Raw genomic sequence first — 24,538 nt, 5'->3', positions numbered from 1 at the left:
CAATTTGCTACCCTGTATCCTCAGAGCATAACCCAGAGTCTAGTAGATCTAGCATAGTAGATACTAAATAAATATATGTTATATGTTTGATTGATTGACATGCCAGAATGCAAAGTGAGGAAAGAAAAGGCAAAACAATAGCAACTACAATGATTATAACAATGGAAATAAAGTTAACAGAAAGAAACAACAGAACCCTGGGCAAGCTGAACTATCGATGTTAGTGCCAAACTGTCAAAGTTAGAGAACATGTGTGTTGGTAACCAAAAATGGGCTCCTTAGCACTTAGTCAACAAGTGCCCTTGACTAGTTTGGCTTTTTCCCCTGAACTGAATGCTGTTTGTACGTTGGATTGGAGTAGGCTTGTCGGCCCCTTCACCTTGCTTCCCTTGCTTAAGCAGATCGAAAGAACCTGTGCTTTCCCCGGGGTACCTTACACCCCCGCAGAAGCCGGATGGTTAAAAACAGCTTCCGTTGGAGCCAGAGGCTGATATAGCTACAGCCACAGCTAAAGCTGAAGCAGAAGCTGCCAGTAGCAGAGCTGACCTACGGGAGGAAGCTGAACAAGGACTTGAGGCCAGTGGGTACCATAGAGGGGAAGCATGTATATGATTTTGCTGTACACCATCATGCTTCTCTGTGGCCTCCTGGTTACTCTTGTGAGGCATACTTATTGGGCCTGGAAGCTTTTGATCAATATATCAGAATGGGGATGCTGGTTCATGAGTTGGTTACTGTGGAGCCTAAATATATGCTTTGATTCTTCTGCCTCCTACTTTGAGAGTTTCTTATATCCGAACCTTTCAGACATATATATGATCCTCTTTGAAATTATAAACTCTGCCCTCCTAATACAACATGTCCCTCCTTTTTCTTAATCTCTAATCTAATATTTTTTGTGGGGGGGGGATGTACTTTGTAACAGCATTTGAGTGCTTTTTATAAAATATCTGTTGTATCAGGACAAATTGTATCAATAAATTAAAAATAAAGTCACCATGCAAAAAAAAGTTCATTTTGACAGGGTGATACATACAAACAACTCTCTATAAAAGGAAGATTAAGCCACTGTCAACATTTGAGAAAAAAAATGAAGTTGAAAATCTTTCTCTGAGAGGCTGGAAAATATACTCTGTTAGGCCTTAGTGAAATCATGGAGAGCACCAAATGAGTATTCTCCTCTGAAAAGTATAGTTATATTGTTAAAATGATAGTCAAAGAAGAAGATGATGGAGGAAATCTGTAGTCTCTACAATTTGGGACCAATGAGACACCCCTGACTGCTGTTATTTTTGGATTCCAGGTGCCTTGCACATAAATGCTTGCTGGATAAACCTACCTAGATCTTGGATAAAAAGAGGAAAAAGAGTCACCTTTTAAAAGAGAAGAGGTCCCTTCTCAGAATGTTTGTTGCTTGCCATCATAATTGAATACTAAATTTCAATTAGGACTTAGTGAAAATATATGTATATTTTTCTTCAGGCAAGTTCATAGGTTCCCTTTCATCTGTTCATGGACCTGCAAATACAAAATTCCTGGTATAAAGGATGAAAATTTCTAAGGTAGGACCCTTTGTGGATGAGCATGTCTGCTTCAGTCAAATCCTCCTGCAGGAATCATTGTCACTGCTATTACTACCTCTTGTGCTGGTAAAGTCCACTATCAGGAATTCTCCTCTCTAGTCAAGTAAGCCAGAAAGCTGTGTTTAAGAACATAGCATGTATCTCCCATGTGCTCCTCCTACACGATGGCATCTATACTCAGATCCCAGATAGAGGAGAATTGTGCTCACATACAGGCTTCCATTTGCAGATTCCTAGTGAGAAAGAGACTGTACTAGGAAATAGGCTTCCCAGTCTTCCTAGAACCCGACAATCCCTTCCTAGAACATAGGTTTGTTCCACTCTGGTCTAGTCTGTGCTTTGAAGAGGGAAAAGGAAAGGATGGGGAGGAGGCATTTTCTCTTTCCTGTCTCCACGTGCATCTGGGTGCCTCTTATGAGTCCTCCTCCTCCAAATTCATTAGATCGTGAGCTCCTTGAGGGTCTGGGGCTGTCTTTTGCCTTTCTTTGTGTCCCCAGAACTTAGCACCGTGTCTATCATATAGTTAGCACTTAATTGTGCTTATTAAATGACTATTGTCTGACTTAACTGACTTCCCAGAATCTGAGCAAACCAGTTCATCTTGGTAGCAGTCTTAGCCCAGGAAATTATCCCTTTTCCTCTCAACAAGGTACCTATGTCTACACTCTCCATGGAGAGGTGCCCATGAGATGACAGGGGTTCTTAACCTTTCACATATCATGGACCTTTCAACAATCTGGTGAAACCTATGGATCCTGTCTCAGAATAATGATTTTAAATGCATTAAATAGAATACAAAGGAAACCAAATATATTGAAATATAGCTATCAAAATATTAAAAAATGAAACCAAGTTTATAGACTAAATGACTTGCTCAGGGGTCACATAGCTACTAAGTGTCTGAGGCCAGATTTGAACTCAAGAACATGAGTTTTCCTAACTCCAGATCCAGCACTCTATCCACTGCCCCACCTAGCTGCCTTATCTTCCCACCTCCACCTCTGGCCAGGCTAGCTACATTATAAACTCACCCAGTTGATTGGGGAACTCACCAACTCATTAGAGAAAGGGAGGCTTCTCTAATCAACTCCTCTTACAGAAGGAATATGAGAAGAAGAGATATAGGATGATAGACTTATATCTTAAACTAGGAGGGACTTTAGTTCATCTAGTCAGTCAATAAACATTTATTAAGCACCTACTGTGTGCCAGACACTGTGCTAAGCCCTGGAGATACAAAGAAAGATTTAAAAATCAGTGGCTACTCTTGACAGCTCACAACTGAGTCCAATTCCTCCACATCCCCTTTCTTTTTCTAGTTGAAGAAAACAAGGCCCAAAAGATAAAGGCACTTGCCTAAGGTCAGATAACTTATAAGTTGAGTCAGTTCAGGCATACCTCATTTTATTGTATTTAGCTTTATTGTACTCCACAGATATTGCATTTTTTTTTTTTTTACAAATTGAAGGTTTATGGAAACCCTGCATTAAGCAAGCCTATCAGTGCCATTTTTCTAACAGCGTGTGCTCACATTATGTCTCTGTGTCACATCCTCGTAATTCTCACAATATTTCAAACATTTTCATTATTATTATATCTTTTAATGGTCATCCGTGATCAGTGATCTTTGATATTACTATCTTAATTGTTTTGAAGTGCCATGAACCATGCCCATATAAGACAGTGAACTTAAGGGACTGCGGGGAAAGGAGACAGAGAATAGAATAAATGGGGGAGGGGGAGGAGACAGGGAGAGGAGGTGGCAGGAAATAGGATGGAGGGAAATACAGTTAGCAATAGCAACTGTGAAAAAAAAAATTTTGAAGCAAGTTTCTCTGATAAAGGCCTCACTTCTCAAACATATAGAAAACTAAGTCAAATAAATGAAAATAAGAGCTATTCCTCAATTGATAATGATCAAAAGATATGATCAGTTTTCAGATGAAGTAATCAAAACTATCTAAGCCATGTAAAAAAATACAGTAACTCACTATTCATTAGAGAAATGCAAATTAAAACAATTCTGAGGTACTACCTCATGCCTATTAGTTTGGCTAATAGGACAGAAAAGGAAAATGACAAATGTTGGAAGGGATGTGGAAAAAATGAGACATTAAGGCACTATTGTTGGAGTTGTGAACTGATTTAGCCATTCTGTAAAGCAATTTGGAATTATGCCCAAAGGGCTATAAAACCAGGCATACTCTTTGACCTAGCAATACCACTACTAGGTCTATATCCCAAAAGAGATTTTTTTTAAAAAGGAAAAGGACCTATATATACAAAAATATAGCAGCTCTTTTCTGGGGACAACAATTTAGAAACTGAGGGGATGCCCACCAATTGGGGAATGCTGAACAAATTGTAGTATTTGATTATAATATATATCTATATATATACATAATATAGTACAATATTATTGTACTGTAAGAAATGATGAGCGGGATGCTCTCAGAAAAACCTGGAAAGAGTTGCATGGGCTGATGCAAAGTGAAATGTACAGTGTACAAAGTAACAGCAACATGTTAAGATGATCAGCCGTGAATGACTTAGGTAGCAATACAATGATCTAAGACAGCTCTAAAGGGCTTATGACGAAAAGTGGCATCCATTCCCAGGGAAAGAACTGATGGTGACTGAATACAGATTGAAGTACACTTTTTTCTTAACTTTCATTTTTTTCTTGAGGTTTTTTTTTGTCTGTTTCTTTTACAACATAATTATTATGGATATGTTTTGCATCATTACACAAAAATAACCTATAACAAATTGCTTGCCTTCTCAATGGGGGAGAGGGAAGAAGGGAGAGAATTTGGAACTCAAAATATTAAAAATAAATGTCAAAATTGTACTAAATAAAAAAAAGAAAAAAGGGCAGCAAACTTAATCAATAAATATTTTGTGTGTTCTGATTGCTCCACTGACCGGCCATTCCCCCATCTCTCTCCCTCTCCTTGGGTCTCCCTATTCCCTGAGACACATCAATATTGGAATTAGGCCAATTAATAACCCTACAATGGTCTCCCCCAACCTTCAGTAACCACCACCCTGATCAGTTAGCAGCCATCAATATTGAAGCAACCCTCCACCAAAATGATGACTTGGTAAAGGCTTAGATGACGGTTAGCATTTTTTTTTAGTAATAAAGTATTTTTAAATTAAAGCATGTATATTTTTAGACATAATACTATTACATACTTAATAGACTATTGTTTAGTGTAAATATAACTTTTACATGCACTGGGAAACCAAAAAGTGTATGTGACTTGCTTTATTGTGGTGCTCTGGAACTGAAACCACATATCTCCGAGGTCCATCTGTATTTGTGATCAGGTTCCCTGACTCTTAAGCCATCCATGTTTCTACTGCATTACAACAGAGGAAGAGGCAGTGGAAATGAAAGGCAGAAGAAGATAAGAACTAGGAAAGGCTAGTATTAAGTTTATTTGGGAGTGGGAAGGAGAGAGTAAAGGGCCAGCATGTGTCCTTTACTGCTTTACCCCACCCCCCTCCCTTTGTTTCAGTGGAACCAGTCCCCATACCAGGCAACATGTGGTTAGAGGGGAGGGGAATACAGACAGCTTGTCTACACTGCTTGGTCACAGGACCCTCGGGGTAGAGAAGTAATCCCAGGCCCAGAAATGGACAGAGGAGGATCAGATAGGGACTTGCTGGTGCTGGGCTGGGAGCATGTTGCCCTTCCCCCACTCCAGGTTGCTCGCATCTGACTACAGGGCAATTGGCAGAGGAGTTGCTTGGGACTAGTTCTGTGTGGCACAGTTGTAACAAAAGCAGCTTCCAGTCCCTACAGAAATAGTTTAGAGGTAGAGAATAGCTAAAAGCCAAGAAGAAAGTCAGCACTTGAACTTGGATAGTCATCTCCTCCTTTCTTGCCTCCATCTCACAGAATCCCTTCCCTTCCTTCAAAGCTCAGTTCTAGTGTCACCCCCAAGGAAAGGACTGATCTCCTCAATCTCCTCAGTAGCTAGTGCTCCCTCAACAGAAATAACAATTTATTTATATATTATTTATATAGCTGTTTTTACTTATATGAGGTTTGCAAAGTGCTTACATATATTATCTCAGTTGGTCCTCAGACAAACTGTGAAGTAGGTGCTATTAGGATTAACCCCATTTTAGAGATTTGTGTCCAAGGGCTACCCTGCCCCCCATCTCACACATACTGTAATGTGAATAGGCTTTAGAAGAACGCCTCACCCTTCCTGGCAAGGAAGCATGAGAAAGGTCAGAAAAGTAGTTTTAAAGCCCAAAGGGCCCAATTTTGAAATCAGAGCAAACCACACCCTTGAGGTCACTCAGAAGAAGCCTCACTTCCTTTTTGGAACTGGCATACCTTAGAGATATTGTTGGTTCAGTTCCAGAACAGAACAACAAATCAAATATTGCAAAATGAGTCATACAATTTTTTTTGGTTTTCCAGTGTACATAAAAATTATGTTTACACTGAACTATAAGTCTATTAAGTATATAATAGTATTATGTCTAAAAAATGTACATACCTTAATTTAAAAATACTTTATTACTAAAAAAATTGTAACCATCATCTGAGCCTTCAGCAAGTCATCATCTTTTTGCTGGTGGAGGGTCACCTCAATATTGATGGCTGCTGACTAATCAGGGTGGTAGTTGCTGAAGGTTGGTGTGACTGTAGCAATTTCCTAATATAAGACAACAATGAAGTGTGTCCCATTGATTGACTCTTCCTTTTACTTGAACACTTAGAGGCAACTGTACTTATTAATTGGCCTAATTTCAATATTGTTGTGTCTCAGGGAATGGGGAGCCCCAAGAAGAGGGAGAGAAATGGAGGAACAGCCAGTCAGTGGAGCAGTCAGAACACATACAACGTTTGTTAAGTACACTGTCTTATGTAGGCATGGTGTCCTAAAACAATTACAGTAGTAGCATCAAAGATCACTGATTACCACAATAAATATAATAATAATGATGATGAAAAAGTTTGAAATATTACAAGAATTACCAAAATGTGACAAAGACATGTGAGCACATGCTGTTGGACAAATGGTGCTTATAAGCTTGTTCGATGCAGGCTTGTCACAAACCTTCAATTTGTAAAAAATGCAATATCTGAGAGACATAATAAAATGGCTGTAGGATAACATAAAACTCTTTTTGGTTTTTAAAGCCCTTTGCAATCTGGCTCCAGCTAATAAACAGAAGTATTTACATCATTCTCCTTCAGACATCACCCTTGTGTTCTAGATGAAGTGGCCCACTTGCTAGTCAGGCTTCCATTCTGGTACAATGGCCTCAGCCATCCCTCATGACTAGAATGAGCTCTTTCTTTACCTGCACCTCTTGAAATCCCCAGCTTCCTTTGAAGCTCGGCTCTGTTACCTCCTATGGAAGGCCTTTCCTAATTTTCAGAGCTCTTTATAACCCAGCCCTCACCTATCTTTCCAAGCTTCTTACACTTTATTCCCCAACAACGTACTCTTCAATCCAGTGACACTGGCCTCCTGGTTGTTCTATGAGCAAGACACTCCAATCTCTCAGCTCCAGGCATTTTCTCTCCTTGTTCTCCCCCTCTAGAACTCTCTCCCTCCTCTGCTTTGACTACTGACCTCTCCAAATTCCTTTAAGTCCCAACTAAAATTTCACCACTGTCTTCCTTATTAAATATTTCCTATTGATCCTGAATATAGCTTGCTTTGCATGTTTGCATATTGTCTCCCCCTTTAGACTTTAAGTTCCTCGGGGAAGGGACTGTCTTTTGCCTTTTTTTGTATCCCCAGTGCTTAGCACAGTATCTGGCATATAGAAAGCACTTTATTAAGTGGTTGATTTCTCCCAGTATCCTAGTAGCATTTATAAAGCACTTTAAGATTTACAAGCACTTTATAAATGTTGTCTCATTTTATCCTCATAACACCCATGAGAAATAGGTGCTATTATTAGCCTCTTTTTATAGTAACTGGGGTAAAGATTAAGTGACTAGGCCAGAGCCATACAGCTAGTCTGAGGCAAGAGCTGAACTCAGGTCCTCCTGATTCCAGGGGGGTGGCGCTCTATACACTGTACCACTTACCTGCCCCAACTCTCTCATGTTTAAAATGGGAAGGGGGAGGCCCAAGGAGATTGGATTAAATGATCTCTAAGGTTCTTATATAACCAAGTCCAAGATCTACCCACCTAGCAATGCTCTGGCTTGACTATAGGCCTATGACCAATACTCAGAGCAAACATGGAATTGTCCACCAAATCCTACTACTAGGAGGCATTTTTTTTTCCAGCTCAAAGGAGAAAGTTTTTAAAAATTTTATCTTCTTTTTATTGATACCTTTTATTTTAATATCACATTCATTAGCAAATACATCCCTCCTCCCCCACCTAGTCTGTAACAAAGATTTTAAAAAGAGAGGGAAGAAAAAAGCAGTTCAACAAAACCACTAATGCATCACCTGTGTCTGATAGTATATGCAATATTCCACAATCATAATCTCTACCTCTGCAAAGAAGGGAAGTGCATTTTTTTCTCAATTCTTCTCTAGGACCAAATTTGGTTGGACCTTATCATTATTATTACATGCATCAAGGCCATCCTTGAAAAAGGTTTGAGAAGAAGAAAGGCAGACTTCTGCAGGCAATATTCTACAACTGAGCACATCTTTACACTTACGCAATTGACTGAAAGTATAGCAAATGCAAGATCCCACTGTACTTTTTATTTGTTGACTATAAAAAAATCACTTGATTTGTAGAACAAAATATTTCCTTAACTTTTTTTTTCTCTAACAAGGCTTCTCCCAAATATATATCAAATTATACAAGATTCCTTGAAAGATGTAACAGAGATAACTTTGTTTAATAAGTCTTTGATTAATATCAAGTGCAGCATAAAACAGATTTCCCCCAAATTTTATACCTCCTGTACTTATTTTGAATGGAATTTCTCTTTCTGACTTTTCTTGATGGTTTTTATTGGTACTAAAGAGAAATTTTTTATTCATTTTCTTAGATTTTTTGTTAATTTATTTTTAATTTTCAACATTCACTTCCACAAGATTTTGAGTACCAAATTTTCTCCCCATCTCTCCCCTCCCCCCACCCCAAGATGGTGTGCATTCTGATTACCCGTTCCCCCAATCTGCCTTCCCTTCTATCACGCCTCCCCCTTCTCTCATTCCCCTTCCCTTCAATTTTCATGTGGGGTAAGATAGATTTCTATACTCCATTGCCTATATATCTTATTTCAAAGAAGAAAGTTTTAGAATAAATTGAAACATTGCTTTTTGCCCATAAAGTCCATCATTTTTCTCTCCTACTGAACTGAGGAGTCTGTCAGGTAAAGGTTAAGAGTTGTGTTTCTTTTATATCTCATACTGCACAGAACAGGTGATACCATGGATAGGATAAGGAGACAGACCTATAATAAGGAAGACCTGAATTCATCTGGCTTAGGCACTATTAATAATAGCTGTGTGATCCTGGGCAAGTCACTTAATCTCTGTCTGCCTCACTTTCCTCAACTTTAAAATGAGGATGATAGTAGCACCTACCTCCCAGAGTTGTTGTGATGATCAAATGAGATATTTGCACATAGCAGGCAGGTAATAAATGCTTATTCCCTCCCCTCCCCCACATAATCAGTGCCATATACTGCATTTTAATGGACTTGCAATACCATGGATAGGATAAAGAGATGGACCTATAATATTCTGTGAACCAAAGTACTATTTACAAATAGTAGATAGAACTTTTATTTATATATGTGTACATCTGCATATATACTTATATATACACACAGCAATATACTCTTGGGTATATATGTGGATATATATGTGCATTCAACAATATATATTTATGTGTAAATGTACATATACACACAGCAATATACTTTTATATGTATATGTTTATACACACAGAACAATCTCTTGTGTGTGCTTTATATGTAGTATACTTTTACATTATGTGTGTATATATATATATATATGTGTCTATACAGCAATATATTCCCACATGCATATACATATATTTACAGAAATACATTCTTGTGTGTACACTATATATTTATGTATATACACACAAAACAATATATTCTTACATGTATATATGTGTATGAATAAACTCTTAGGTATGGAATTTAACAAAGGCTTTTTGAATGAATGAGTGAAAGGATAAATATATGACAAGAAAGAGGTTCAAGAAAAGTTAGGATAAATTTCTAATTTCATAATGATAGATTCATAATGTATCAATGACAGATATTATAGGTTTTCAAGGATATATAACTTTAACCCACAAGAACAATGCTGTGAATGATAACCACATTGTAAGTGCCCCCTTGTTGATAATCTCTGAGACAGAATAAATAATGAGCCAGTCTCACTCAAAAAGGTATTCCTTATATTCTTATGAGAAGCTAGGGAAAATAGCAAAGGCTCAGGAGACCAAGAAATAGGATAAAAGCAGGAAAGCCAAGCTTGTGTAGAGAAGATAAAGGAGCTGAGATTATATAAGCTAGGGAAGAGAAGGCTGAGTTAATACTGAATAAATATTTGTCAATGTGCAGATATTCTCCATCTTCATCAGGCCAGACCAGGGGAGTACAATGAAAACTATTGCATGGGGCATTCAGTATATATTTATGAAAGAATTTCTTGATTGCAATGGCTGCTAAAATACAAGGATCACTGAGGAAAGTCTGTAAACTTAGAAGAGACTTTTTTCTGTTGAGGCTGAAATAAATCTTTTATTGGGGCAGCTAGGTGGTGCAGTGAATAGAAAGCTGGAGCTAGAGTCAGGAAGTCTCATCTTTCTGAGTTCAAATCTGGCCTCAGACACTTACTAGCTGTGTGACCCTGGGCAAGTCACTTAACCCACTTGCCTCAGTTTCCTCTTCTGTAAAATGAGCTAGAGAAGGAAATGGCAAACCACTCCAGTATCTTTGCCAAGAAAACCCGAAGATGGAGTCATGAAGAGTCAGACCCAACTGAAATGATTCAACAACAAATCTTTTATTGCCTAGAGCCAAAGGGAAAGAAGAAAGGACCTCTAGAAGTCTTGATCTGTGAATTCCCTTGGGATGTGGTCTTTTACATTATGAGAATGGATAATGTTCTTTTATTACCTGAATTTTCCCAACCAAGAGTCAGCTATGACTGCTCCCAAGAGAGGAGTGAAATAGCAGAGGCTGCTGAAGGCATGGTACACAGATGTAGACGTGTCTTCACTCCAGTGTAGGAAGTACAGAAAGTAAAGTGTCAGCACAGCTAGAATGGAGAGAAGGGTACAGGTGAGATGAAAGGTGGATTAGATCCCTATCTGGGAAGGGAGGGGTTAGAAGTCAATGGTCAAATAGAAAACCTGAACAATTTATGAAGGACTGAGTTCATTTTCAAATACCTGTACTGATAGAGTGGAACCATGGCATAGATAATCTAAAATAATGGCCTTACAAAAATCTCTTCTAGGAAATCACTTGGAATGCATTGTGTGATGTGATGATTTTGTGACATATTTCCTTTGCCAATTTTGCTCCATTAAAATTAATCTACCTACCTTAAGCACCTAGAAGTGGTGGAGAGGCAGCCAGTCTAGGATTAAAATTTGCTAAAGATAATACAAAAAATTAATAATCTACATACAGATGAGAAGCTGATTTGATAAATTAATCTCCCAGTCTCTGGGAGGTTGGAATGGGTCATGAGATACAGTAGACTAATACTTAGGATGCCAACAGAGCCTTTGCTCCCAGGGCATCCCACAGTAGTGAATACCTGTTTACAGTTTAACTTCCTAGATTTGGAGGCCACCAAGGATTTGCAAAGGATTTGGAGAAGGAACCAAAGGGAGGGATTGCTAGGACATGTACTTTGATGTACCTTTGCTCTGATTTTCATGGCTAGTTCAGGGACTAGAGGAAGTGCCTTTTTAAATTTTTTTAAAAATTCTAACTTTAAAATGATTGAATTTTAAAAGCTCTAGGCAAAAAATAAGACTCAGAACAAGGAGCTAGAGGCAAAGCTGAGACTAGGGGTAGACAAGGTAGGTATCCCTTGGGGTAAAATACATGGAGGTATATAATAAGGTATATTTTTAAATGTGATTATATAAATTCACATATTTTTAAAATAAATTTATTTTTTATTTTTAATTTACAACATTTATTTCCACAAGTTTTGGGGTTCCAAATTTTCTCTCCCTCCCTCTCCTTCCCCTTTCCCCCCCAAGACGACATGTAATCGAATGTAGCTTCTACATATACCTTCACATTGAACTTTTACATAGTAGTCCAGTTGTAAAGAAGAATTGTAACCAATGGAATGAATCATGAGAAAGGAGAAACGAAACCAAAAAAGAAGGCAAAAAAAGAGCAAATAGTTTGCCTCAATCTGCATTCAGACTCCCTAATTCTTTCTCTGGATGTACATAGCTTTTTCCATCATGAGTCTTTTGGAGCTGTCTTTGAACCTTGTATTGATGAAAGGAGTCAAGTCTATCAAAGTTAGTCCTTACAGATACTGTAATTCACATATTTTTATTGCCAGAAAGTAAAGTTGTACTCTCTGTGGTCTGTAGGTATTTATTTTTGATAAGTTAAAATCTACATGTGAAGGCTCAAAATAACCCAAGGTTAGGGTAGAGGAGGGAGGGATTTTTGTAACCATACCTAGTACATTAAAAAAAGGCCCTGTCTTGGCCTTGGTTGGGGAAATAAACTTTTGTCTCAAATTTAGTCCCACATGGAGACATTGAAGATACAAAAGAGGGAAGGGATATTTGATAAAGCAAAGTAAGATAGGAAAGGATGGAATAATGTTGCAAATTTGAGTAACCTGTTGCCTGGCACATAATAGCAGGTTAATAAGTGTTTATTGACTGAAAAAAAAAAGATTAGTCCCAGCCCGGAAAATTCAGACTCCTTGGGGGAAGTATATGGAGAATTCATCCTTGCCTCCTTTTAGATCAACCCTTTGGAGATTGTCTAAGTAATTCTGTGTTCACTGCAGTCTATGGGAGGGAGATGGTTTGTGAGAAGACTGATAGCTGGACAATGGAATCAGGTCACAGTAAGGAATCATAGGACCACAGCGAGCAGGAGACAAAGCAAAATTCATAAGCATGTCTCAAAATTCAGTAATACTCCTACCTTCTCTGGCCAGTGTGTTGGTAGTACTAGTACTAACACTTGTACTTCTCGTACTAATAATACAAAGCTGAAGCCTCTGCTGGGCAGGGACTTCACACCTGGCTTCATGTGAACATTCAGGGCCACAATGAAAATATGGTGAACTCACCATAGGCCATTGGGTCTAAAAGCAGTTTTTTCAGCTGTGGGGTCCTGGGCAAGCCTCTCTAATCATTAATATCTCCATCTGTAAAGTGCCTAGCTCACAGGGCTGTTGTGGGGAAAGAGGTTTATAAACCTCAAAATGCTAGAGAACTGTGAGTTGTTGTTATCATAGTTGGTATTTCTCAGCTGACATAGGGTCAGGGCAGGGATCCCATAGCTTATGGGTGAGAGTAGCAGAAGCTTTTAGATAAAATTAAGGGTGGGAGAAGTTTTCCATTCTCATCTTTAGTTTTGTCAGCTTGCAGTAAGATTTCTTCATTCAGGGCCGGGGCTTCTACTTTTAATTGGTATGAACTACAAAGTAACTCTTCAAACAGGAGAAATTCTAAGAAGGCTTTATGGAAAGCCTAGGGCAGAAAAGAAGGCTTGTCTTGTGCCAAGAGAGGAAGGGGGATTATCTGACTGGGGCAGGGGGGGGGGGGGGGAGTTCGGGAAGTACAAGGAAATGGAAGAGTAAGGTAGGTGGGAAGGGGATTTGGGAATTCAAAAAGTACCTTTCATGCCATAGTAGGAGAATCTTTCACAGAACTCATTCACCACGATGAAGGCAATGCTCAGTGGGTAATTAGAGCCACAGATTTTCTATGGAACAAAACAGTAGTAAATTGAGGTAAGGGTGTAGTGCAAATACGTTTGAAATATCTGAACCCACAACGTTAGCATTATAGTGAGAAAATACACTTTCCCATCCCCACAAGGGATCGTGAGCTCCTTGAGGGGTGGTTGTTTAGTCGTTTTTCAGTTGTGTCTGAAGCTCTGTGACCCAATTTGGGGTTTTCTTGGCAAAGATAGAGGGGTGGTTTACCATTTCCTTCTCCAGCTCATTTTACAGATGAGGGAACTGAGGCAAACAGGGTTAAGTGACTTACCCAGAGTCACAAAGCTAGAAATTGTCTGAGGCCAGATTTGAATTCATGACTCCAGGCACAGCACTCTATCTATTGTGCCACGGAACTTCCCTCCTCAAGAGCAGGGAACTATCTTTTGTCTCTTTTGTTACCCCCAGCGCTTAGCATAACCTGGTACATAGTAGACACTTAATAAATGTTTACTGATTGAATGATTAGTGAGATGACAGCCATGGTTTTCACTCTTCAGGATAAACTTGCTTGAGGTAGCAATTCAGGAATAATGACTGTGTCTGAGTTATTTTGTACATTATTATGGACATTATATATAAGCATCAAAATGCACAAAATCTCACTCTGCCCAAACCTCCAGGATCTTCCACAGCAGTCCCAAGATCCTACCCTTCTTCCCCCAATGTCATAGGTACGATCAGAAGATGCTTGTGCTAGGACATTTATCTATGAGGGTTTCCACTCCCTCTGCCACATGGAACAGGCTAGTTTTCCCCTGAATGGTGACAAAACCCTCACCCAAGGGAGTAGGGTTCAATCTGTACCTCACCTGATAGAGTTTCCTGGTAGCCTCGGTCCATATTGACAGACTTCCTGGTTACCCAAGGGCATAAAAAGATCCATTCAGCTGAAGTTGGATCCCTTCAGTCTTGGCAGAAGTCCAAAGCCTTACAAGTTACCATACCTTTTGCCTAGAGACAAAGGGGCCTGCATCTACACAAGCTAACTGTAGTAGTACCCTTGTTGAATACCCTTCCTATGCTATGGCTAAACAAAACCTCCTTTTTAACTGTTGAATGACTCAAAGTACCTCATTTTATTCCAACCCTCAACCTAAACTAATAGAATACAAAGGATCTCCAAATCTAGTGACTGTATCTTGATCTTCATCCTTTATCTCTTATTTCATTTTCTTGACACTACTGTCTCCTGGTTCTCCTCCTGTCTGACCACTCCTCAGTTTCCTTGGCTGCATCTTCAATCCAAGGTTGTCTTGGTCCTCTTCCCTTCTCCCTATATTAATTTGCTCAGTAATTTGACTAGCTACCATAGATTTAATTATCATTTCAATATTGATGATTCTCAGATCTGTCTGTCTAGCCTTAGTCTCTCTGCTGACTTCCAGTCTCACATCTCCAACTGTCTACTGGATATCTTGAACTCGATGTCTTACAGATATCTTAAACTCAACATGTCCAAAACTGAACTTATCTATCCCCTGCACCACCAAAAAACCTCCTGTCTTCCTAACTTTCCTATTGAGGGTACCAACATGCTCCCAGTCATCCAGGCTTCCAACCTATGTGACATTCACAACTCTTCACTCTCATATTCCATATTCATCAGTTTCTACCTTCATAATGTCTCATGCACATGGCCTCTTCTTTGATACTGCTGTCACCCTGGTGCAAGTCCCCAACTCCTCCTGCCCAAGTTACTGCAGTAATCTGATGGTTGGTCTCCCTCCCTCAAGTCTCTCCCAAATCTATTCCACCCTCCATTCAACTGTCAAATGAACCTTCCAAAAAGGACAGATCTGACAATGTCACCCTTAAACTCCTGTGGTTCCCTACCTATCACTTTTAGGCTCGGATATAAATGCCTCCACTTTTAAGGCCTTTCACAATCTGGCTCTTTCCTACTGTTCCAGTCTTCTTATGCCTTACTCCCTCTCCGCTGCCCCAACCCCGTGTATTCCAGGATCCTGTGACATTAACCTCCCTGTTCCTTGCATAAAACACTCATCTCTGGACTTCACATATTGTCACTGACTTTCTTCAAGTCTCAGCTAAAGTTCTAGACTAGGAGTCTTCCTTGACCTTAAAGCCTTGTCTCTGAGGTTATTTCCAATTCAGTTACTTGTACATAGCTGTTTATATGTTGTCTTCCCCATTAGACTGTGAGCTCCATGAGAGCAAGGACTGTTTTATTTTCTTTTTACCTTCCTTTGTACCCCCTGAGCTTAGCAGAGTACCTGGTGTATGACAGGCACTTCATAAATGCTTATTGAATGACTGACATGAGTTAGGTCCAATCATTATATCGGGCATTTATAGACACAATAGTTTAGGATTCAATTTGAGGGACAACTACAGGTAGAGACTCTGCCTAATCTCTATTTGAAAAGCTGTCAGGGGTCCCCATGACCCCCAGTAATGACATCTTTTGTTTCAACTCTAATGTCTTATTCCATTATGGGTCAGAGTGGGGAAGGAGAACACTAAAGCTGGAAAGACTATGTCTGGGTTTTGATTGCTGGTGGGTTTAGACTCTAGTCATTTGTTTTTGTTTGACCAGGTTAAATTAAACCCATCCTACACTCAGTGTTTTGTTAGCATAGTATTAGCCTAGCTTCATTAAGGGATTCATTCTCTCTTTTCCTCTCAAAAAGATCTAGACAGGAACTGAATTCTACTACTTAGGTGGGAGCATGAGTGACAGAGAATTACTTAATAAGAAGCTTTCTCGATTAAACCTGGTCTCTATTATCCTAGAGTTGTAGTAGTGGGCTACAGGCTATTCAGGGATAACCTATTCATCCTTGTAGGGGAATTCTTGCAAACATAGTGACTCTCCAGCTTGAGGGATGCTGTAGTTAGAGACAGCGTCCACTAAAAAAGACAGAAAACACTCTTAGAGGTCAGTTTAATTTTAGTGTACCGGGCTGTACCCTCTGTTGAGCAGAGATTTAGTTAAGACCCCTTTAACTCAGAACATGAAAACATTCTATGCACTGTGCCACCTAGATGCTCCTGAAGTCAGGAGAACTTGAGTTCAAATCTGGCCTCAGACACTTCCTAGCTGTGTGAACTTGGGTAAATCACTTCACCATGTTTGCCTCAGTTTCCTCATACGTAAAATGAGCTGGAGAAAGAAATGGCAAACCACTTCAGTATCTTTGCCAAGAAGATCCCAAATGGGGTCACAAAAAATAAGACATGACTGAAATGACTGAATAACTTGGAACATGAAAAAACTGACATACCACAAAATTAAATGTTCACTTTTCCTCCAAGTCACCAAGAAAAGATTTTACAACTCCAGTTGGACTTCTACTGCCTTGAATGTTAGAAGAATCATTTCACAGTATGCAGTACATCTAGGCTGATGCATTGCTGAAAAAATGAACATTTTATCCCAAATTTTGCCCATTGTCCTAACCTACCTGATTGGAGCCAGGGGAGAGAAAACCACCTCTGAGAGAGACTACCTCTCTCCCTGAGGTAATCAGACATATCAGTGAGTCAATCAATCAATAAACATTTATTAAGTGCCTACTATGTACCAGGTACTGTGCTAACCACTGGGGATACAAAAGAGGCAAAAGACAGTCCCCTCAAAGAGCTTTGGACTGGATAGGGGAGACAAAGTGCAGACAAATTTACAAAGCAAGCTAAATGCAGGATAAATAGAAAATAATTAACAGAGCGAAGACACTGGTGGGATTTTAGTTAGGACTTAAAGGAATCCAGGGAAGTCAGTAGTCAGAGTGAAGGACAAAGAGAGTTTTAGGCATAGGGAACAGTCAGGGAAAATGCCAGGAGCTGAGATATGGAGTGTCTGGTTTGTAGAACAGCCAAGAGGCCAGTGTCACTGGATCAAAGAGTACATGGTGGGGAATAAGGTGTAAGAAGAATGGAAAGGTAGGTGGGGGCAAGGATATGAAGGGCTTTGAATGCCAAACAGAGCATTGCCTATTTGCCTCTGGTCCTATTTTTAATTTACAATAGCAATTTGTACTAGAAGCACAGTGTTGTGAGTGACAGCACTGGTACTAAGAGAACTTAATACTAGTCAAGAAATTATATTTTTATCACTTTCCAAGAGCATAAGGTAGAGGCTTAGTGTTTGTTGGCTGAATTAAGTTGTTTAATTTTTCTAGGCTTCAGTTTTCTCATTTGCAAAAAGAGGAAAAAAATAGAGGTCCTGTGCATCAGATTGTGGACAGCTAAGTGGGCAGTGCCTTGCCTAGAGTCAGGAAGACTCATCTTCTGAGTTCAAATGTGGCCTCCGACACTCACTAGCTAAGTGTCTCTGGGCAAGTCACCTAACCCTATTTGCCTCGGTTTCCTCATCTGTAAAATGAGCTGAAGAAGGAAATGGCAAACCACTCCAGGATCTTTGCCAAGAAAACCCCAAATGGGGTCAGGAAGAGTCTGCCATGACTGAAATGACACTTGTCAGCTTGTTATCAAAATGAAGGAAGATAATGAGGATTAAAAGATTAAAAGTTTCCAAAAGTACAAATTGGTATACAAGTTCAAAGTGTTGTTGTGGCTACATCTGGTCTCTTTCATCAGACACGCTACTTCCCAATGACAGAGATTATATCTTCTGACTCTTCCCCGACTTTATCCCTCGGCAAGGATAAAGTTCTACACACAGAGGGAATGTGAGCTGAACCCTCTCACTCCTAGATCGGTAGACAAGCATGCAGGCAAGCCTCCCCAAACGCGTTATTCTTTTCCCTTAGTAAATTCTTCTAAAGTGTAGAGTGAAACCTTGAATCTAAGATGAAGCACAATGAGCATGCCTCGCCCCATTTAAAGAAAGGGTTCTGAAGTGTTGATTCTACTCCCAGACAAAATTGATTTCTTTGCTCCTATACAACCCATATTGGAACTGGGGGAGGCAGAAAGAACCAAGAGGAGAGGACAGAAGAGTGAGGTATCCCCGATGAGACGCAGTACAAGCCTAGAGTAGAGACTCACCCAAGTTGTTTTCTTTGGAGGGCTTGAGGGCTGGGGAAGTTCCTCTTCTGGGGAGACGAGTGCAAAGAGGGTTTCCTTGGACTCGTTTGGAGGGAAGGTATTCATGTCTAACTCCTCAATAGCTCTCTCCTCAGGCATGTGGCTGCAGTAAGCGGCTGGGACAGTATCCAGCTTTTTTTGAGAAGAGGGACCAGGAGGGGGGTGGGAACTGGGAAGTGGTTTCAGGATTTAACCCTGTGGGTGTCAGCAGTAGCTGTTCCCTGGCTTATGGGACAGAGCTGGGAATTAATTGTCTGGAGACTAAACTGATTGGTTCAGTGAAATGCAAGGTGAGTAAGGGGAGGGACTTGGAAACAACTCTGAAACAGCATCTTAAATCTATTTTTGGAAACATGTTCATCATTATCACACTTTATTCTGATAACAACTGACCAGCGTGGTTAGTAATAGCTACATTTTATTTCTTTCCGTTTGGGGTTTTGTTGTGGGATGGGACACTGGTAAGAAGAGTATCACAAACAAAAATGAGGGGGAAATGTGATGAATTACCAGAGGAATGATTTTAAAAAAATGCCTTTGAGGAAGACTATCTTGGCAGTTTTGATCATATTAGGTACTCAAAGTATTTGTTGCTTCAATTTGACTTAGGCAATAAATCTATTAATTTGCAGCTGCAGTGATCCCACCATAAAGTCATGAGTACTTACTTGGATTTAGGGGGTACCTGTGAAAATAGGGAGGAAGGGAGAGAAGGATGGAAGGAATGATGCAAGAAAGGCCAGAAGGCACTGAAGTTGGGAATTGGTGCTTCCTTCCCCACCCTCCTAGGTGGATCTGGGAAAGATGGGGTAGATAAAATGAAAAGTTGACACTCTTCATCTAATTAGAGACATCTGAGACTCATTGCCCTCTCTAACAAATCTCCTCCTTTGATCTCTCTACGAGGTGTGTATATACGTTAAGGGTTCCACTCAGTCTGTCCGTTAACTAGTATTTATTAAGTTCTTACTGTGTGCCAGGCACTGAGCTAGGTGCTGAGAATACACATGTAAGCAAAAAAGAAAGATAATTCCTGACTTCAAGGAGCTTACATCCTAATGTAAGAAGCTAAAAAGAAACCCTCCCCTCCGCCCCCACTCTTCCCCCCAGCAAGGGGAGGGGTGGGGGCATGATGGAGAAGTGAGAGGCGGCTGGCCTGGGTACCCTCCTTGAAGAGGTTCTGAGAGGAGCCATTGGAAGAGAGGGACAGGCCTCAAGGACACTACTAAGGAGCCAGCTGCAAGGCCGATGTGACGTTCTGTGAAGTCCAGACCTAAAGAGTGACCTGTGGGGGCATGGCAAAGTTCCTTTCTGACTTTTCCCTTTCTAGACCTTAAGGGACAGCTTTTGCTTATCCAAAAGCCAGGAATTCATGGAGCTCTATGTAGTGTAAATTGCCTTAATACCTCTTCCTTTAAACATCAGCGTAGGCCTCTAGGCTGTTGTTGTTGTTGTTGGGCTTTCATTCCCCAAGAGGACCAATGACATCACAGGCTGATGTCTTGACTTTCTTACGAACTGGATTTAAGTGAGGCAGAGTTCCCCTTTCTCTTCCAGAGTCCTTGAAGTTCCTTGGCAAGACAAAAGTCAGAGGACTGGCCTAGCAGTGGGTGACTTTAGCGTTTCTAAATTAAGGTCTTTCCTAGGCCTCAGTCTGTCTGAGGCAACACCCATTCAATGACTTAGGGCTAGGCAGCACAGCAGATAGAGCACTAGGCCTGGAGTCAGGAAAACTTTAGTTCAAAACCAACCTCATACACTGCCTAGCTATATGACACTGGACAAGTCACTTAACCTTTGCCTGCCTCAGTTTCCCCATATGTAAAATGGGGATAATGGTAGTACTTACCTCCTGGGTTGTTGTGTGTTTATTTTTTTGGGCAGGGCAACTGGGGTAAGTGACTTGCGCAAGGTCACACAGCTAGTACATGTGTCAAGTGTCTGAGGTCAGATTTGAACTCAGGTTCTCCTGACTCCAGGGCCAGTGCTCTACTCACTGCGCCACCTAGCTGCCCCTGTCCTGGGTTGTTGTGAGAACTTAGCATAGTGCCTGGCACATAGTAAATGCTCAATAAGTGTTCAGGCAGTTTAGGGTCGGTGGATGTGGCCTCAGACATTTACTAGCAGTGTGCCCCTGCACTAGTCATTTAACCTTTATTTACCTTAATCCACTGGAGAAGGAAATGTCAAACTACTCAATTATCTTTGCCAAGAAAACCCCATGGTCAGCATGGTCCCATGGTAGGACATGGCTGAATAACTGAATAACAACAAAGCTACAACTATTTTATGGGCAGCTAGGTGGCACAGTGGATAGAGAGCCAGGCCTGGAGTCAGGAAGCCTGATCTTCCTGAGTTCAAATCTGACCTCCGATACTTACTAGCTGTGTGACCCTGGGCAAGACACTTAACCCTGTTTGCCTCAGTTTCCTCATCTGTCAAATGAGCTGGGGAAGGAAATGGCAAATCAATTCAGTATCTTTGCCAAAAAAACCCCAAATGGAGTTCATGAAGAGTTGGGTTTGACTGAAAATGACTGAACAATAATAAATGTTTGTTTCCCCCCCTTCATTTATATATGAGAGCAGGAGATACTTGGAAGTAAAAATGGCATAATTAAGAACCAGAACTGTTTTGTGGTTATTGAGAATATGCTCACTGCCTGATCTGCCGAGATGCAAATTTAGGAAGCATGTTGGTTAGTTACCATCGGCTATGGTGAGGGCTCTGATCTAGGACACCTAACCCCATACCAGGAAAAGGTTTTTTTTTAAAAAAGGCTAAACCCAAGGGCAATAATCTTAGGGCATGACCCTGTCATTGTTCAAAAGGGTTTGGCATCTTCTTGGGCTGAGAATAAGAAGGAAGCCCCTGGGCCTGGATTGTGAGGGAGCAAAGCCTGGGAGTCATCTGCTGTCCTAGGCTGAGGCTATCTGTTCTAAAACAGAATAGTGTACCTGCCCTGCCTGAGGATTTCACTGAAGCAGTGACTGGAAGCATGAAAGACCCAAGATTAATGGGAGCTTTGTATGTGCATGTGGTCAGGCAGCACCAGAAGCTTGAATGCTTCTTGTTCCTCTTGTTCCTTTGCATACTTTCTTTCTTTCTTTTTAGGAAAGAAGGCAGGGCAATTGGGGTTAAGTGACTTGCCCAAGGTCACACAGCTAGTATGTCAAATGCCTGAGGTCGGATTTGAACTCAGGTCCTCCTGACTCCAGGGCTGATCCTCTACTCACTGCACCACCTAGCTGCCCCTGCATGCTTTCTTTATATGAATGCTTCTTTACAGACAACCTCTGTATGCCCACTCCTTGCTCATACTCTGTTTATGTGGAAGACTACACCTCAGGTTAATAAGAGATATTCCCCAAAGAGATCAAGGAAAGGGGAAGAAGACTCTTCCCACCCCATACAGAAATACTTATAGCAGCTCTTTTTGTTGTATAAACTTAAGGGGGTATTTGTAAAATGGGGAATGGATGAAAAAAATGTGGTATATAACTGGTATGTGAATATAATAAAATATTATTGCTCCATAAGAAATACCGAAAGGGATGATTTCAGAGAAACCTGGGAAGAATTGTATGAACTCATGTAGAATGAAGTAAACAGAACCAACAGTTCATACAGTAATAACTATATTATTTTTAAAAAGATAAAAGAAATAAAGGAAGGTCATTGAAGCCTTCTTAAGGTATAGAAAGGAACAGAAAGAAGTTCAGAGGGAAATACAGACAGGTTAAGCTTTGACAGTAACATTGAATTAATAACTTTTTTCCTAAAGCAAGCTAAATGTAACAGACGAATATAATCCTCTTTTTCTGTTCTGTTTTCTGTACAGAAATGTTCTCTCTTTTTGGGAGGTGTTTGTTAAATTCAGAGTAAAAAAATTTTAATAAGGTGAATATTCTGATTCTAATGATGCCATTTCAGCAAATTGCTGAGGGGCTCATGAGCTCTAGTTTTGGGAGTGCAGATTTAAAGAATACCTTTAAGCTAGGGTACCTGTGCCCTTTAGGAACTCAATTTGAAAGCATAAATTGAGTTGGGGTTGTCTTCCCTGCGGGGCTGGGGAGGGGGGGTAATCCAGAGGAGACACTATAAGATTATATAGTAAAGTCATAATGTATCATATAAAAGTCAGCTAATATTATTACCTCTTCCTCTTTCGAAATTCCTTACCCCAGTTCCCAAGGGAAAGGAGAACTCCAGTTACAAGAGTCCAACTTGTTTTCAGACTAAAGTATTAATGATTAGAGATCATTCCTCCCAGAATTCTTGTTCTTTCTAACTTAGTTTGACTTAAGTCTATTGGTGTGAGCAAAGGAATAGTTAGAAATGATTAGCCAAGTTAGCCAGGGTCACTGCTCCAGGCCTGGTCCCATCTACTAGGGAACTGAAGAGACATTTTTCTTCATTTTGCTACTTCTCCTTCCAAAGGAGAGATACCACTGACCCATGCAAGCTCTGGAAATGCCCTTGAACTCTACTCGAATCTTCCCACTTGATCTGGCCTTCAGCTGAGGCTATCATCCCCTCAACTGGCCTTTCATTATCGATAAGCCCAATTCTCTGTTACCCTTAACCTAGCCTAGGCATTCATTGTCTGTTACCTCTGGAGTGCCTCCTGCTCCTTCCCACCCTTGATCCTATCAAAATCCCATTCTCTTGGTTCCTAGCCTCTGACCTCTAGTCACCCCAGACTACTGGCCATTCTCATCAAGATCTTCCCCAGACTCCTCCTCCAATCACCCCAGACTACTTGGCCAACCTTAGATCCCTCCCACAGTCTTTTTGTATATAAAATCCATCTCAGCCTCCACTAAGGGGCTCAGATTCAATCTGGCCTACTTGCATTAGCAATTCAAATGCTGAGATTCCTTAAGAGTCTGGCCAATATGGTGGAATTTTAGAATCATGCCCACCATCTATTGGTATTCTGATAAACCTTGTCTTTGACTGAAAGAAAGCTTGGGTTGAATTCATTTGGGTGAGATCTGTGCTATTTTGGGGTCCCAGCACCCCTAAACTTCAACATTTTGGTTCCCTGACCTGGAATTGAACCTGGGGCTATGGTGAAAGTGAGGGGATTATTGCCTCAGAACAATGCCAAATCAAATGGGAAGATTCAAGGAGTTTCAAGGAAGGAAGATTCAAGGTGGTTTCCAGATGACTGGAAATGTAGGAAGGGAAGAGGTTATGAAGACCAAGCTTGAGAATATATTGGCATTGCCTTCATGTCCTCATATATAGATGAAATGACTCCCAGTTGTCATTTCCATATGAATTAAGCATTTCTGCCCATCCTATATTATTTAGATAAGCTCTAGAGAGTGCCCCTCCTTTCAACCCCTTTCCCCATCAGGTCTTCACCAAGATTTTGTGTTTGATAAAGATTAGGGCAGAGTTTCTAAGGTAATTCACAACTTCATTTGTTACTTTAAGGATTATTACTACCTGACTGAATGTTTGGTGAGCCACCATTGCTGCCATTCTAAGTCCCATTGGACATGGACACAAAATACCATTTTGGGCTGAGCAAATTCCCTGGCCCTACTAATTCTCTTGATCTCCTTGTATTGGAGATATGTCTCAATGCAAAACTCCCACAACTCAAAACATAGAGTTCCTTCTCCTACCCTTCCCTAACTCAGGAAGCCCTGGGGGGAAAGGAAAATCAATCCTGCCCTCAGGCCACCGGGCTTACACTTTCTTTTGCATTTCCCCACAAAAGCTAACTAATTGCCTAGCAGTCCAGGAGAAACTTCTGCCTCAGGGCCCCCACAGTCCAGATTGGTGATAGCCTATCTTGGACCACTATTGTAAGAACTAGTGCTTCAGGAAAGATGGGCCATGCTTCACTGAATTCTCCACAAGTAGGTCCCAGTTAAAGCAAATAATGGATCCCCTGAAGTGATCTCATTATTTGAATTCATATTGCATATTTCCAAGACATAGCCAATGTGTGATCTGTTTTGAATAACTATACTTGGTAAAAGTAGAGGC

At 40.5% G+C, this 24,538-nt stretch overlaps 1 protein-coding gene across 1 annotated transcript in view; it reads right to left on the bottom strand.

Moving 5' to 3' along the window:
• The window catches only part of SLC15A2 (solute carrier family 15 member 2), a 53,473-nt gene extending 34,833 nt beyond the window's left edge, over positions 1-18,640 (bottom strand). Inside the window, exons 1-3 of the mRNA XM_036744826.1 lie at positions 18,494-18,640; positions 13,416-13,503; positions 10,696-10,837 (exon numbers count right to left, since the gene is read on the bottom strand). Of these exons, the coding sequence (XP_036600721.1) occupies positions 10,696-10,837; positions 13,416-13,503; positions 18,494-18,631 (368 nt within the window). The 5' untranslated portion in view covers positions 18,632-18,640. The remainder of the gene's footprint in view (positions 1-10,695; positions 10,838-13,415; positions 13,504-18,493) is intronic.
• Between the last annotated feature and the right edge of the window lie 5,898 nt (positions 18,641-24,538).

This window comes from Trichosurus vulpecula, chromosome 2 (assembly GCF_011100635.1).
Source record: "Trichosurus vulpecula isolate mTriVul1 chromosome 2, mTriVul1.pri, whole genome shotgun sequence".
NCBI classification, from domain to species: Eukaryota; Metazoa; Chordata; class Mammalia; order Diprotodontia; family Phalangeridae; genus Trichosurus; species Trichosurus vulpecula.
The sequence above is the reverse complement of the archived record's forward strand: the minus strand, read 5'-3'. Positions and strand labels throughout refer to the sequence as shown.